Below are 14,298 nucleotides of genomic sequence, written 5' to 3'. Positions count from 1 at the left end.
AGTCAAGTCAATTGCAATAGTATGCATACAAGTCAAGAAATCGAAGTCCAACCTCAGCCTTATTCTTCAAACTCAGCTGTTATTCATGTCTCTTATTATTTATTTTGATTGCATACCTGGATTTTAAGATCAAGTTAGAAAATTCTGAAAACACCAATTCTTGGATTCTTTTTATTGAGTCATCTCCCAAAACGGAGTCTGCAAAAACCCTTCTTTCCACCAAATTCGTTTTCTTTCTTCCCTTCTGAAAAGAAAAAACAGAAACAAAACAAAACAAAGAAGAAGAAAAGCAGCTAGATTCATATCAGAAAACTTGAATTCTGTCAAGGGAAAGATAATGGATGATAAGGAGCCTGAGTTTGGAGCTGATCTGGATTCCAGCCAAATGTGTGAGAAATTGTCACCATCTGTTTTGCAAAACCAGAATGGCAGAAGCCAAGGAGAGCTGCTGCTGCAGAAGAAGAAGAAGAAGAAATTGAAAAAGTTGACATCAATCAAGCTCTCCAAATCACCAAGCCTGAAGCCGTCCCGAAAGAGATCCAGCAGTATATCCAATCACCATGTATCCTCCACTGATGGTTCTTCTGATACAAGTACTGAAAACCTACAGGCAAGTCTGTTAAATTCTTGATCTCTTTTGTTTTTTTAAAGGATAATATATGGCGAAGAGAATAGAGGATTAGGCGAGCGGAACTACACATATGTTGAATTCTTATTGCCTTTGCTTACCAATTAAAATAGCTGGAAATTGACGATTTCCCTTCTTTTTTGTGAATTTTCCTGTTTTGGTTTATGTGTAGAATTCCGCAAGAACATTAACGAGACGGTCTAGTTTTAAGCCTGCAAAGAATTTGACGAGAATTTCCAGCTTAAAATTTAGAAACCCTTTGATGAGGAAGTGCTCTGGAGGAACCCAAATGAATAATATTAATCTCAAGAAATCAAGAATGTCTAAGCTTGCAAGTTCTGCCTGCTCAAGAATGTCAACCAGCGATGCAGAATCATCATCTCCAAGATCCGTTAATTTAAAGCCGAAAACTTTTTCTGGTCACAATTCAGCGTTGAATGTCCCAACAAAATCTATGATGACAAAACACTCTGAACTCCCTAAAGTTCCGGAATTCAGAGTACAAAGAGCTACATGTTCTTCGGCCCTCAAAGCTTCCAAGTTGCCTGAAATTGGGGATCATGAGGCAGAGGGAACTGAATCTGAGGGGGGTTCGGCCGCCAAGGTTTGTCCATTCACTTACTGCTCACTTCATGGTCATCGCCACACCAATGTACCCCCACTCAAGCGCCTCATTTCGATAAGGAGGCGCATGTTGAGGGCTCAGAGGGGAGTGACACGGGCAACTCAACCGTTGGAGAGAGTGAAAAGGTCTGGCAAAACTAAGGAGGATCAGACGAATCACATGGCCTGCAATGGAAATGGCGCAGTTCATAAAATGAATGCTATGGTGTCACTCCCTGCAGCGGATGGTGTAAGTCCGGAATGTTGTTGCATTGGTACAGATTTGGAAGCCACCAACACAGACTGGAAGGAAGAGAAAATTGCAGCATCTAATCACAATGAAGGTGTTCAATCCACTTGCACAGATGATCCCAGCAATAGTGATCCTAAATTGTTTGGAAAAACTATGGAGGTCGATGATTGCACAACTGTCAAACTACCCAATAAATTGGAAAGACCAATCCCTCAAGAAGCTGTGCAATCAACAAGGAACAATGAAATCTCTGCTGCTTCTGATTCTCAAGCTTCGAAGGAACAAAATGCAGGTAAGGAGGACAAAAGTGGAAGTAAGCATGCAAAGGATCAGAAATATACCCGAATGTGGCAGTTGATGTACAAGCACGCTATAAAAGGTGTCACTCCAAATGTTGATGACCAGCTCCCTCTTAATGGATCAGACAAGGAAGAACAACTAGAGGGTGCCAACACCATCTGTGAAAATGACAATTTAAGTTTCTCCGAAATAGATGATCATACAGCTTTCGTAAATCACAGCGCAGGAGGTGAAACTACTGAGATATGCCGCCATGATGCCATTCAGCTGGTGCAGGAAGCATTTGATTGCATTCTTCTCCCGGAAATTCAGGACTGCTCATATGATGATGAATCATCTACTAGTGGCGTCGGCTCAGACTGGGAAGCATTAGAATAGACTACGGATGAGAGTGGGGAGCGGAGGACTTCAATTGCCACCAGTCGTTCGTCTGAGGACAGTACAGCACAAAATACAAAAGAAGCGAAAACAGTGTCAGAAGTTGGAGAGAAGACTGACAAGAAAACACCCAAGAGCTGGAGCAGTCTGAAAAAATTCATTCTCCTCAAGAGATTTGTCAAGGCAGTTGACAAGGTGAGGAACCTCAATTACCCGAAGCAAAAATACTTGCCCTTGGATCCTGATTCAGAAGCAGAAAAGGTCAATCTAAGGCAGCAAAAGACAGAAGAGAGAAAGAATGCCGAGGAGTGGATGCTTGATTATGCACTTCAACAGGTTATATCTAAACTACCTCCAGCTCAACAAAGAAGAGTAGCGTTGCTCGTCGAAGCTTTTGAAACAGTTCTCCCGTTTCCAGAAATTAAGAGTAGCCAGAGGTCCAATGTAACAAATTCCACTGAATCAAATATTCAAGTCTGCAATGGTTTGTCAGTTCAAAATTTTATTCATCAAGGTGAAGAGAGTAACTCGAGAACATCTGCCGGAGTCTTGCTTGGGAATGTGTCATGTCCAAAGAAAAGTTTCAATGAGTATCCAGATCAGGTCAGTGATTTTCAAATGCAAGAGGAGCAAAGTCAAGTGAATTTGCTCAGGACAGACCACTGTTTTATTCAAACCAAGCGAGATGTTACTGTTCCTGAGGCCACTGGTGAAGATCAGAAGAAGAATCAAATTGTTTCTATAAATGCTTGCTATTTGGATGACAAAGTCATTGACTTAACCAATTTTGCTGTATCAGAAACCAAAGATCCATGGTTATGTGATGATACCTCCTTGAAGCAAGATGAACACGGTAGGATCATTTGTGATGGTCTCGTAAATGAAGCGGTTCAAGAAGCCTCCAAAGAAGTTACTACAATCACGAGTTTGGAACTTAGCAACCTCGGTCCGATATTGGAAAACATCAAATCTGAGACCAATAAACTAATGGCCGACACTGCCGAAAAATTGAATTCATCTGAGGACCAGAGTACTGAAAATCATGTGGGCTCAACAGCAGATAACACGGTGGTCTCTTTAGCTTCCATAGGATCAACTGAGGAGCAAATGGCAGCAAGAGAAGAAGTGAGCGGGGTAGCACATGAAGGCCGGTTGGAAAAGCAGAAATATACGAACTTATGGTTCTTAGTGTATAAGCATATGGCATCAACTATCGATGCAAAAGATGGAGACAAACCACTCGAAGGAGCTGAAGAGGAACAAGTAGACGACGCCAACGGATTGCCCGAAATAGATCAAGAGAAAAGTCACCATGAAGACAACAAAAAGGTTGAACTCCGCCATATTGAAGCAATCAAGCTGCAGGTTGAGAAAGCGATTGATGAAATTGTTCTTCCAGAGAACCAGGATGAATCAGATGATGATAAATCAAGCACTAGAGGATCAAGTCCAGAGCAGGAACCTCCAAAAAATAAAGTTGTCATAGAAGGGAAATCTTTCATGTCGAAATCCACCAACTCTGCCAAGTTTGATAATGCTACCATTCAAGAAGAAATTTCAGTCGGAGAGGCGGAAGACAAACCTGCCAAGAAAATGTCGAAGAACTGGAGCAATCTGAAAAAAATGATTCTTCTTAACAGATTTATCAAGGCAATGGAAAATGTAAAGAAGTTCAACCCACGAGGGCCACGATATCTGCCCTTTGCGCCTGACCCCGAAGCAGAGAAGGTTAATCTAAAGCATCTATACATGGATGACAGGAAGAATTCCGAGGAATGGATGCTTGATTATGCCCTTCAACAAGCTGTTGCCAGATTAACTCCAGCTCGGAAAAGAAAAGTATCACTTCTCGTAGAGGCTTTCGAAACAGTCATTCCAACCGATGGAATTCCAAACCCATTCAAGCCACAAGTTGCTCACTGACTTCAGGTAAAACAAATAATCAAACAAAGCATTACATTTGTTTTCCTAAATGATCCAAGTTTAATCTGCGGCATGCTCAGGTAGTCAAGCTTGTGAGCTGCTCTTATGTTTTGACGATACATGTCAGTCTAGCTTGAGCTCGGTTCTTTTTAAAATTGGTTCACAAAATTTAGACTCTTGAACGTTATTGGTAGATGCTCACCAGTCTATTTTAAAACATTTTGCAGGTATGGCCAACTAGAAGAGGGCTGCATGTCCATGGTAGGAACCTCAGTTTTTTTTTTGTTTTTTTTGTTTTTGGTTTTCCTTGGTTTTTTTCACAGTTAAAATTGTAGTTTATTGCATCATATAAAAGGCAGAAGTGCACAATATACAGATGTAAGTCATCATCAAATATTCGTAGTGTCTTTTAAGCTATATGTATGCCGGAACATCATTTGAACTTGTTTCCATTGTTTAATTCAAAGACCTTTCGAGACCTCAGAACTTGTTTGCGAGCTTAATTTTTCACTGTGTCCGCATTAGCAGAATTTGATGTCTGCTTGTATGTGACCCATATCGCTTCAACCTCTATTGAAGCGGCACCACTTTGGAAGCACTTGACAGGTTTCTGCACTTCATAATGCTTTCTTTTGGCAATACACCTTGGAATCTCTTCCAGAATGAACGATCGTATGGAGAAACCAAGGGCTCCAAGAGAGGACGTATGCTCTGAAAGACGATTTGTTTGTTGTATCCAGAATCAATATAAATTGCCCCTGCTAGAGCCTCAACGATATCAGCAAGTACCTACATAAAAGAGATATCATATGAGTTTTTGAGAGTAATTCTTAGACAATATCCTTGAATTCTGATATCTTCAGTGAATGCTTGTTAGACAGACATTTGTTGTAACATGGATAAAACCATAAAAAGTAGGAAAACATAGGCGAAGCACCCTAAGTTTCCAGTCCTAGAATCGCTAAAAAAATGCAGCAGAGAAATAATATGAGCATGATACGCGTTAGAAACCAACATTGCTGAAGTATGTCTCAGATTTTAATCCAGAAGTTGATTCCTTAGATAGCGATCCGAAATTGTTAACTGTGCGGTCAATATTTCTGTGGACTATGTCCGAAGCAAGAATGTGCTTGTGTAATCCAGCCTTCACAGCAGATAGTGCATAACACTTATTGTTCACAGAGGCAGACCTCAGAATAGTTAAAATTCCTGGGGACATCATCTCAGGATACTTATCGTAAAAATAAGTAGTGATCATATAATCCAACACCGCATCACCAAGAAATTCTAGCCGCTGCACAACAAAGAATGTACATCTGAAAAGTTAGGAACACATAGTAGGGAAAGTAACAAGTGGCCTAAAAATTAAGTGAAATTGTTTAACTGATGATGTGCATTAGCTGAATAAGCTTGCGGCTTTCGGGACTAAACTTTTATACATACCAGCTTCCACATTACAGACAGAATCCAGTAAAATTTGAAGTTACAAAAACTACATCGTTATAAAAAGTAGATACGCATGGAATACGTTTCATCTTCGTCACATCATTGCACATACCTGGTAACCTCCGGGAATATAAGAACCATGGCTTAATGCTTCCACGAGAAGAGAAGGATCCTGAAATTTATAGTCAAGCAATGACTCTAAATGTCCAACATCAACGGGAATCTCTGACTGTACTTGTAAGTGCCTCTCATATCGTATGTGGTCTAAATCCACCTCTATACCAACCCAGTTCATGAAATATATGGCATCTAGTTCACCACCTGTGCTAAGAAATGCACCGATTAGTGCCTCAACTACGTCCGCAACAATTTTAGCATCGATCTTCCTTGTTCCCCCAACATAGATGCTTCTTTTATCAAAAAGCAACTCCTCATTTAAGAAATAACTTCTACAATAATCTCCAGGTATAATCCACTTTTTTGGATCAAAAGTCTCGTTACGAATAAAACCCTACAACACGTAAACAATGGCAGATTAGTCAAGCAGGAAAGTTTATAGAAAAAAGTTCTACAAGCATAGCGGTAACAATTTGAATGCAGCTTTCAGAAAAATTCACGAGGATAACAAGATTATAACCCGAAATGAAATGATTGAATAAATAATTGTTACCGAAATTTTACGGTCACATCCAAGCTTGCCCAGGGAAAGATTAGAAATTATGTGTTCCTTATATTCGCTAAGGAGGCCCTCACGATCATTTTGACAGGTTTTGAAAAACTGCTGACTTGCAGCATACTTAAGAAAGGAATCTCCAAGAGTCTCCAAGGATTCCAAATCTAAGTTCTCTTGGCAACCTTCTGTAGTAATAGATTCCAAGACCTACAAAGAGAAATTTAACAGCAAAAATTCAGAAATCTAGTACCTTATCAATACATAAATGGTTCATTAAATATAGGACAATACCCTTCCGAATGACAAAATGTAGTATACCTTAATGGTCGGGATAGTAACATTTTGCGGCAAATGATCCAAAATCATCTGTTTCAAGTTGACAGCGAGTAGTAATGACTCAAGCCGATGCATGATGGACGGAACAAGTGAGAATGAATATAAATTGCTGATTGATATAGGTGACATGATTATAGTGCAAAGTTCTGGCGGCAGTTGAACGGATGCATGACTTGATCCTGCAAATAAGTGACACACATTAAGCTTCTTATTTGATAACGATTAATTATGAGATAAGATTGGATTAACTTTTGATTCTGCAAGACTTTGTGTCAAAAAAAAGTAAAATGCGTTCTCAACGGTATCAATTCGATTTCAACTAACAATGGAATAGCAAGTTAGCAACCATGTGCATTTTCCTCTAATCAATATATGTATGTATATGTTTTAGAGGTGGATTATGAACTATTGATCAAAATTTTCATCCAATAGGAAATATTAAAGCAGAGCAGAAAACAAACAGAAGAATTAAATGATACCAGGCTTCCTATCTAAAAGAGGTTAGGAATTCAGACCTCTTTTTCTCTGTTGTCTGGACCACAGAAGATAATTTTGTAGCCGAAAGATGCCTCGCCCATTAAGCAATAACTGTTGATCAAAACGCATGTTGATCCCATGCCTGCAGTAAGGAAACCATCCGAGTTACTCAAAAATAGCTTGCATATATCATTTTTATCCAACATAAACTGAAACTACACCGAATACTTCATGATTTCTTTTTCTTTGGAAACGCTTGATCCTTAATGCAACAAGACATGCAAATACAAAAGAGGTAACAATAGAAGAACGTACTTTGCTTCATAGTAGGCTTTGTAGGTAATAGATTTGTTGTCCCTCATTAGTGAGTTTCCAGTCAAGTCATCCAACAGGCCAGTGATGCAATACAGGCCATCGGTATGAGGCGTATAGACCACGGAATTCTGGATCCTGCACGTACAAACCATACCATTTTTGGTATGTAGTGGAACATGGGAATTGTTGTTTGGTTGAGGACAATCTACACAAACACGATTCCCAAAATCTTTGTTACAATGGGACGACATAGACATAACACTGTCTAAATCAATGATGGAAGCTCTCTGGTGTATCCTTGCTGCTGGTAGCAAAAGGTAATCAATCGATTCAGTCCCATAGTTTTGTCCCAAATGAAATCTTTCTAAAACTTTCTCCAACTTTGTCAATTCATGATCCACCAGAATCCGAAAAATTGTGATTTGGAACCTTCTGCAAACAAGAACCTGGCAAATAAAATTACACAACCAAGATTAACCATTTTTTTTTTTTCTGAACAAGATTAACCATTGATATATATATATATTTTTATCATGTCATTTATCACTAAAAGTAACAACACACTGGAAACCGTACCTGCTCTGAACATAGATTAACATCTCCAGCATATTTAAAGTTTACTGCTAAAGGACCCCTTTGAACTTGTAATTCAAAATTCATATTTGCAATGGTATCACAATCAAGTTTATTCCTTGTGGCAAGTACGATATCACTAACTGGAATATCGCAATCAATATTCTGCTTCAGCTTAATTAAGTAGCAATGATACATTACACTAGCATCATTTGAACACGGTGGTTTGACCAGCTCGGTTGGAACATAACGAGGTTGTTCATCATCACAAGGTTCACGCCCTGCAAGTATAACACTTACAAATTACAAATAGAAAAAAACAAGTTGTATGAATCATATATATAAATTTGTTAAACAAAAATGGTTAGAGAAGTTACCAACTTACGGTACTTACCAGATAATAAGTTATGTTTAAAACTAGGGATACTTTGGATGCGATCTCTAATCCTTAACATTCTTTGATTAAAACCTTAATAGTATTCAAAATTTGATCAAGGTCCATTGACTTTGTACACCTCATTATATTACTATTAATATTTATATTTTTATAGTTTTGACATTAATTGTTTGATATTTTATGATATTTATAATCCCTCATTATAATATTATTAGAAACGGTTACAATAAAAAAATTCAAACATTTTGATTGAATAAAAACTATGTAAAAATAAGAAATAATAAATGGCAAAAGAATGTATCCATAGTGTTAAAAAAAATTGGTACATTTTACAAAAAAATTGGTACATTTAACATATAACAAAGTGATACATTAATAAAGAAGAATGGGTACATTATAAATAAATTGGGGTACAGATAAAATATTAAAAACTATGAGTACAAATGAATTTTTAAAAAATATAGGCGCTAAAAGAAATTAATACATGGGTACAAAATAAAACTAAAAAGAAAATACTACAAATTTAAAAAAAAATGTTGCAAATTAAAAGTGGGTACAAACTAAAAATATAAATATATGATACAAAGTTTAGGCATAAAACATAAGTATACCATATGTAATTTTTCTATCATTTATTATATATACAATGTCACGTGACGGTATACACATGGGTACAAACACAAATAAAACTTTAAAAAATATGGGCACAAAAAGAAACTAATATATGGGTACAAATTAAAAATGAAAAGAAAATTGGTACAAATTAAAAAATATTTGCAAATTAAAAAAAGGGTACAAACTAAAAATAAAAAAATATGATAAAAAAATTTAGCTATAAATATAAATATACTAATTGTAACATTTTTAACACTAAAGGAATATATTTAAAAATAAAAAATATTTTATTATTCAAATAATTAATGATGTTATTAATATCCAATGACCTTGATCAAAAATTGAAAATGAATAGAATTTTAATCAATGCAGTAACAAAAAGAAGGATGTGAACCTAATTTTCCTTTAAAAATAATTATAAGAGGCAATCAAGGTATTGAAAAAGGTAAGAGATGTTACCAAGTTCTTGTGTGGCTTCTCCCACAGCGAGAGAATCAGCAGAGTTATTTCCGTCTTTCTCCATGTTAGCTTCTCACTACAACATTCACCAAGTTTCCAGCAAAAATAACTAAATCAGCAAACCTATTTCGCTAAATTGCAGAGTCAAACAGAGTACTGGAGTAACTAGAGTCCAAAACGCAAAGGCTCGTTTGATAACTATTTCAGTATTCAGTTTTTAGCGTTTAGTTTTCAACAAAAAAAAACAGAAAACTTGTTTGCAATTCAGTTAAAAGAACATTAAAACAGGAACTACAAACCGAAAGCGAAATGGTTATCAAATAGCCCAAATAATAAACCAAATTTATTGATTCCCAAATTGCAAAGTAATAAACAGAAAGTGGGGAACTCACAGAAACCGATCCGCGCAGCGCGTAAGAGTGAAAGTAGGAAGCACAGAGAACTGGAGAAGTGTAGGTAAATGTAAGAGTAACAAAGAAGTGTGTCTGTAAATGTAAGAGAGTAACAGACAAGTTTATCTTTAAAAACAACTGATGGAGCTTGAAGCTGCAAAAGCCTAACTGGATTACTTTGGAATTTCAAAAGACACTGGATCGGATTCTTCGGATGATGATGAGTAATATGTAGTCATATTTAAAAACTTGGTGAGGAAGCAACTTCCTCTGTAAGTTCGTATCGACTCAAGTCTATGATGAGAAAAAGAGAGAACCGCCCACTAAAGTTCTTTTGGGTGGGACAGAATAAGACACTGCTTTATGGGTCCGTTCATATGTATGTTTTTATTTTAATTTAATTTATTTATTTATTTTGAGCAAACAATATCATCTACACTAAGAGGTGAAGGAGTGGGCTAAGCCTAAGAATGAGCTAGCAATAATGTGGTTCAAATTCGTCTTTGGCGAGAATCAAACCTAAGTTTCAAATTCGCCTTTGACGAGAATAGAACCTAAAATCTTTCACTTACAAGTTATCATTAATAGCCAAAATTTAATACTCAATTTCATAAATGTCACTTTTTATAAAAACTTTCAAATATAACATAAAACTCACATTAATAGACCTAAAAACCCTCAAAATCCAAAACCCAATTACACAAAAAAAGCTAAAACACTTGAATAGATCTCCTGTCCATTGTTGTTCAAAGTGCAAGGCTTGGAGGGGAGTTGGTAATATCAAACTTGTGCAAGTTAGTTTCTGATTTATTTGTAACTCATTGAATATGGGGGTCAATGGAATTTTTGTGGGAGTTGTATGGAAGCAATGATGTATACATTTTGTGTACATTTATATCATCCTTATTTGGTAGTTTTGTGATGTTTTTGGATCAAGCTAGTTGTGTTTTTACATTATTTGGTGCTAGTGTGCAGCCAAGTGTATATTTGGATCAATGGGAAGACAAATGAAGTAAAAACAACCCTTTTTGGTAGCTGAACATTATTCCAAACGTGGAGAGGATTCTAGGGAGTTAATTTGAAGTCCAAATGAAGAATTTAGGAGCTACTTTGGCTGCATGGAATTTCAGGAACACATGTGGAAGTGTAAGGTGGTGCATTCGGCCATATTGGGTGATTCTAGGCAAGGCAAAATCATTGAATTCAGATTATGTGGTTCTAACACCAAAACATGCAATCACATGCATGTTCACAACCTGGCCGTGGCTTCCATTCACTTTAAACACCAAAGCATGCATTCACATGCATGTATCAATCTTGCCGTGCATTCCATTCCCTTTTGCACCAAGAACATGCACTTCCATTACTTAATTCATTCCATTTACATTTCCAGCCCCCTTTTGCAGCAACACATGTGTCTTCATTAAACTAAACCATCCAACCACATGTTTGTCTCAAAGCAAAGCCATGCCGTGCCTTTCATCCCCCTTTCCAGCATGTGGGAACAATTCCAGCTTGTCCACTGCATTCTTGCAGCCATTCCACATGCATCTTCAATTAAATAAGCACAAGCATGCTTGTGTTCCTTTGTGCCGTGCCTTGCTAGTCCAGAAATCACCTCATTCCATCATCATTTCAGATTGGCAGCTCCATTATTCTTTGGCTAGACAGCCGCATGTTCTCCCAAGAGACTTCAATTTAAAAGTCCATGCAATCTCACTTCTGAAAAGGCTCGACCATACCACCATTCACACACCTAGCAACTCCATTTTTTTCTGTCCATTCTCTCTCCCATCAGCAACAACCATTCATCCACAGCAGCTCATCCTTCATGTTACAACACATCTGGAGAACCAAGACTGAAGGCCACTCTTGAAGGATTTCAACATCAGTTTTGCTTCAAGGGTTTCTTCTTCTCAATTCTATGTTCATTCATGTTATGTATTTCTATGTTAAAACGTTTGTAAACATGAAATGTAACTAATCTCTTCTTAGGGATTCGATGTAGCCTAGCAAGAAACCCATGTAGTTAATTCATAATGCTCATTTGATCCTTTTATTTCTTGTTTCATTCTCTGATTTCATTGTGACTTTGTGTGTTAATTCTAATGCTTGATCACCACTTGAATTAATCACAGGTTGTATAACCAAAATTAGAAGCACACATCATGCATAATTTTGGTAGATATGGGAATGATTGAGGGAGATGTTTGGCAAACATCCTGCCGTGTGTCCCCTTTGGTTTTGTGAAAGTTTCTTATGTATAAAACATCCTTGGTTGAGAACCAAAGTTGCACATCACAATTTGGTTCTTGACTAGGATGATTTGATCAAACCCACACATCATATGGTTGATCATATCTAAGTGAAACAAACTCAAGAAATAGGTAAATGAATGAGCATAAACTGATTTAACTAACATGGGATTGATTTAGCTATGGTGAAACCGAATCCCTAGTTTCATCTCCATTGGTGTTATTCCATTTTATTACTTGTTGATTCATTCACTTGTGTTCACTACATTTTTGTGAGTTTTCAAATTACACAACAACAAATCTGTCTAAGTTGCTTAGTTTAAGTCATTTAATATGGTTCATGCAAAGCAAGTGATTGTATAGGTCCAATTAGTCCCTGTGGATTCGACACCCTTACTTGTGCTATTATACTCAATATGTTTTAGCATTAGGAAGGAGTAAAACATATCAACAACAAAAATGGCGCCGTTGCCGGGGACTGATTTCAGTCCCTTGTAATTGCTTGTTTAGTTATGAACCATTGTTATTTTCATTTTAAGTAGAGTACTAATTTATATTCAAACTTGTTTTATTTTGTTTTCAGGTAGTTTATGTCAAATAGACTTGTTGAGTTAGGCCAAAGAATTGAACGGTTAAAGAGCAACACTTTTGACAACTTTGTGCCAACAAATTCATCCAATTTCCGTGAAGAAGAGGAAGGGAATTCGCCTAGTTCAACAAGTGAAGGATCTAAGCACATTAATTGGGAAAGAGAAGAAGAGATGGCGGACAACCAAGATGAGCTTCGAGCTTTGGAAGACTTTGCTCAACCAATCATACCAAATTCTCCTTCATGCATCTTGCTGCCCACCGAAGCTAGAAACTATGATCTTAAATCTTCACATTTCCATATGCTTCCCTCTTTTTATGGCTTACCTAATGAAGATCCTTTAGCTCATGTTAAGGAATTTTATAACGTTGTAAGTGGTTTACCTTTGCAGGGAGTAAGTGAAGCAAATTTGAGGATGAGAGTGTTTCCTTACACATTGAAAGATAGGGCTAAGAGTTGGTTGATGACTCTAGCACCTGGTTCCCTCATCACTTGGGATGCCGTGGCTAAGAAGTTCTTGGAGAAGTTTTTTTCCACCCAAAAGACAGCCACATTAAGGGGACAAATCTTCAACTTCAAACAAGATGATGGAGAACCTTTCAATGAGTGTTGGGAGCGTTTTAAAGGCCTTTTGTTGCAATGTCCACACCATGGGTTACCTTTTCATTTACAAATGCAAATTTTCTATGATGGACTAACCCAAACATGTCAATCCACTGTTGATAATGCAGCAGGTGGAGCTTTGAAGAAAAAGAATGCTCAAGAGTCATATAACATTTATGAGATGTTGGGGTCTAATGCTCAACACAAAGATTTAAGGGGTAAGAAAGTTGGAGTATATGAAACAAACTCTAATCATGAACTTTCCTTGCAGGTAGCTAACCTAGAAAAGAAGCTTGAAGCCGTGCTCAACATGGTGCCAAAAGCAAATGAGGTGTGTGCCATTTGCAACATACCAAATCACCCTACTCATCAATGTCCATCTAGGGAGGCTTATCCCGAGTTTGTTCAAGAGCAAGTGAACCTCATGAATTCTTACAATCAAAGGCCAAGGAATGATGTGTATTCAAACACATATAACCCAAGTTGGAGAGATCATCCCAATCTTTCATGGAGGAACAACAATCAAAATCAAAATCAATTCCAAAACTTCCAACCAAAACCGGCCACTACACTTGAGGATACGGTTAAGTTGTTAGCTCAAAACACCTTGCAATTCCAACAAGCCACAAATAGCACTTTCCAACAACATTCGGCGGCTTTAAACAAAATGGAGACACAATTGGGACAAATTGCTGATGCCTTGAACCAAAGAGAGGTTGGAAAGTTTCCAAGCCAACCCGTGATACTCCAAAGGAACCAAGAGCAAGCCAAAGCAATCACTACACTCATAAATGGTAAGGTGATAGATAATAGAGTTGGCAATGAAGTTACTAATGAATTTGATCATGTGAATGCAGGGGTTACTCAAGGAGAAAATGAGAAACCAAATGAGGAACCAAGCCATGCCAATTCCTCATTTGAAGCACCAAATCTTCACAAGGCCGAGAAGCCTTACACTCCACCAATACCATTCCCTGGAAGACTTGCCAAGAGCAAGCAGGATAAGTCATTTAAGGACATTTTTGATATTCTAAGTAAAGTAAATGTTAACTTACCCTTGCTTGATGTCATTAGGAACATGCC

At 37.3% G+C, this 14,298-nt stretch overlaps 2 protein-coding genes and 1 non-coding gene across 3 annotated transcripts; 1 reads left to right on the top strand and 2 right to left on the bottom strand.

Annotated features, from left to right (window-relative positions):
- On the top strand, positions 1 to 4,571 carry LOC103415050 (uncharacterized). Its single transcript, XM_008353412.4, has 3 exons — positions 1 to 610; positions 801 to 4,091; positions 4,313 to 4,571. The coding sequence occupies exons 1-2, from the start codon at positions 338 to 340 to the stop codon at positions 2,160 to 2,162; spliced, it is 1,635 nt and encodes a 544-aa protein (XP_008351634.3). The 5' UTR covers positions 1 to 337; the 3' UTR covers positions 2,163 to 4,091; positions 4,313 to 4,571.
- Positions 4,397 to 10,092, bottom strand: LOC103415062 (endoribonuclease Dicer homolog 2-like). Its single transcript, XM_029093216.2, has 10 exons — positions 9,769 to 10,092; positions 9,377 to 9,452; positions 7,909 to 8,186; positions 7,333 to 7,778; positions 7,056 to 7,159; positions 6,523 to 6,719; positions 6,202 to 6,411; positions 5,644 to 6,042; positions 5,101 to 5,379; positions 4,397 to 4,874 (listed from the first exon to the last, which is right to left on the bottom strand). The coding sequence occupies exons 2-10, from the start codon at positions 9,438 to 9,440 to the stop codon at positions 4,656 to 4,658; spliced, it is 2,196 nt and encodes a 731-aa protein (XP_028949049.2). The 5' UTR covers positions 9,441 to 9,452; positions 9,769 to 10,092; the 3' UTR covers positions 4,397 to 4,655.
- A 3,066-nt stretch (positions 10,093 to 13,158) lies between these two features.
- On the bottom strand, positions 13,159 to 13,269 carry LOC114821252 (small nucleolar RNA R71). The gene has a single exon (XR_003768698.1). It is a non-coding gene; the product is annotated as a small nucleolar RNA R71 (small nucleolar RNA).
- Positions 13,270 to 14,298: the final 1,029 nt, after the last annotated feature.

This window comes from Malus domestica, chromosome 14, assembly GCF_042453785.1.
Source record: "Malus domestica chromosome 14, GDT2T_hap1".
NCBI classification, from domain to species: Eukaryota; Viridiplantae; Streptophyta; class Magnoliopsida; order Rosales; family Rosaceae; genus Malus; species Malus domestica.
The sequence above is the reverse complement of the archived record's forward strand: the minus strand, read 5'-3'. Positions and strand labels throughout refer to the sequence as shown.

What these genes read in the sequence shown, in the direction of transcription:
- LOC103415050 (XM_008353412.4), top strand. Translation starts at nt 338, where the DNA reads ATGGATGATAAGGAGCCTGAGTTTGGAGCTGATCTGGATTCCAGCCAA. An exon ending in CAAGTACTGAAAACCTACAG is followed by an intron (nt 611 to 800) that starts GCAAGTCTGTTA and finishes GTTTATGTGTAG; the next exon opens with AATTCCGCAAGAACATTAAC.
- LOC103415062 (XM_029093216.2), bottom strand. Translation starts at nt 9,440, where the DNA reads ATGGAGAAAGACGGAAATAACTCTGCTGATTCTCTCGCTGTGGGAGAA. An exon ending in AGAAGCCACACAAGAACTTG is followed by an intron (nt 8,187 to 9,376) that starts GTAACATCTCTT and finishes TTATACTTGCAG; the next exon opens with GGCGTGAACCTTGTGATGAT. An exon ending in GATGTGACCGTAAAATTTCG is followed by an intron (nt 6,043 to 6,201) that starts GTAACAATTATT and finishes TACGTGTTGTAG; the next exon opens with GGTTTTATTCGTAACGAGAC.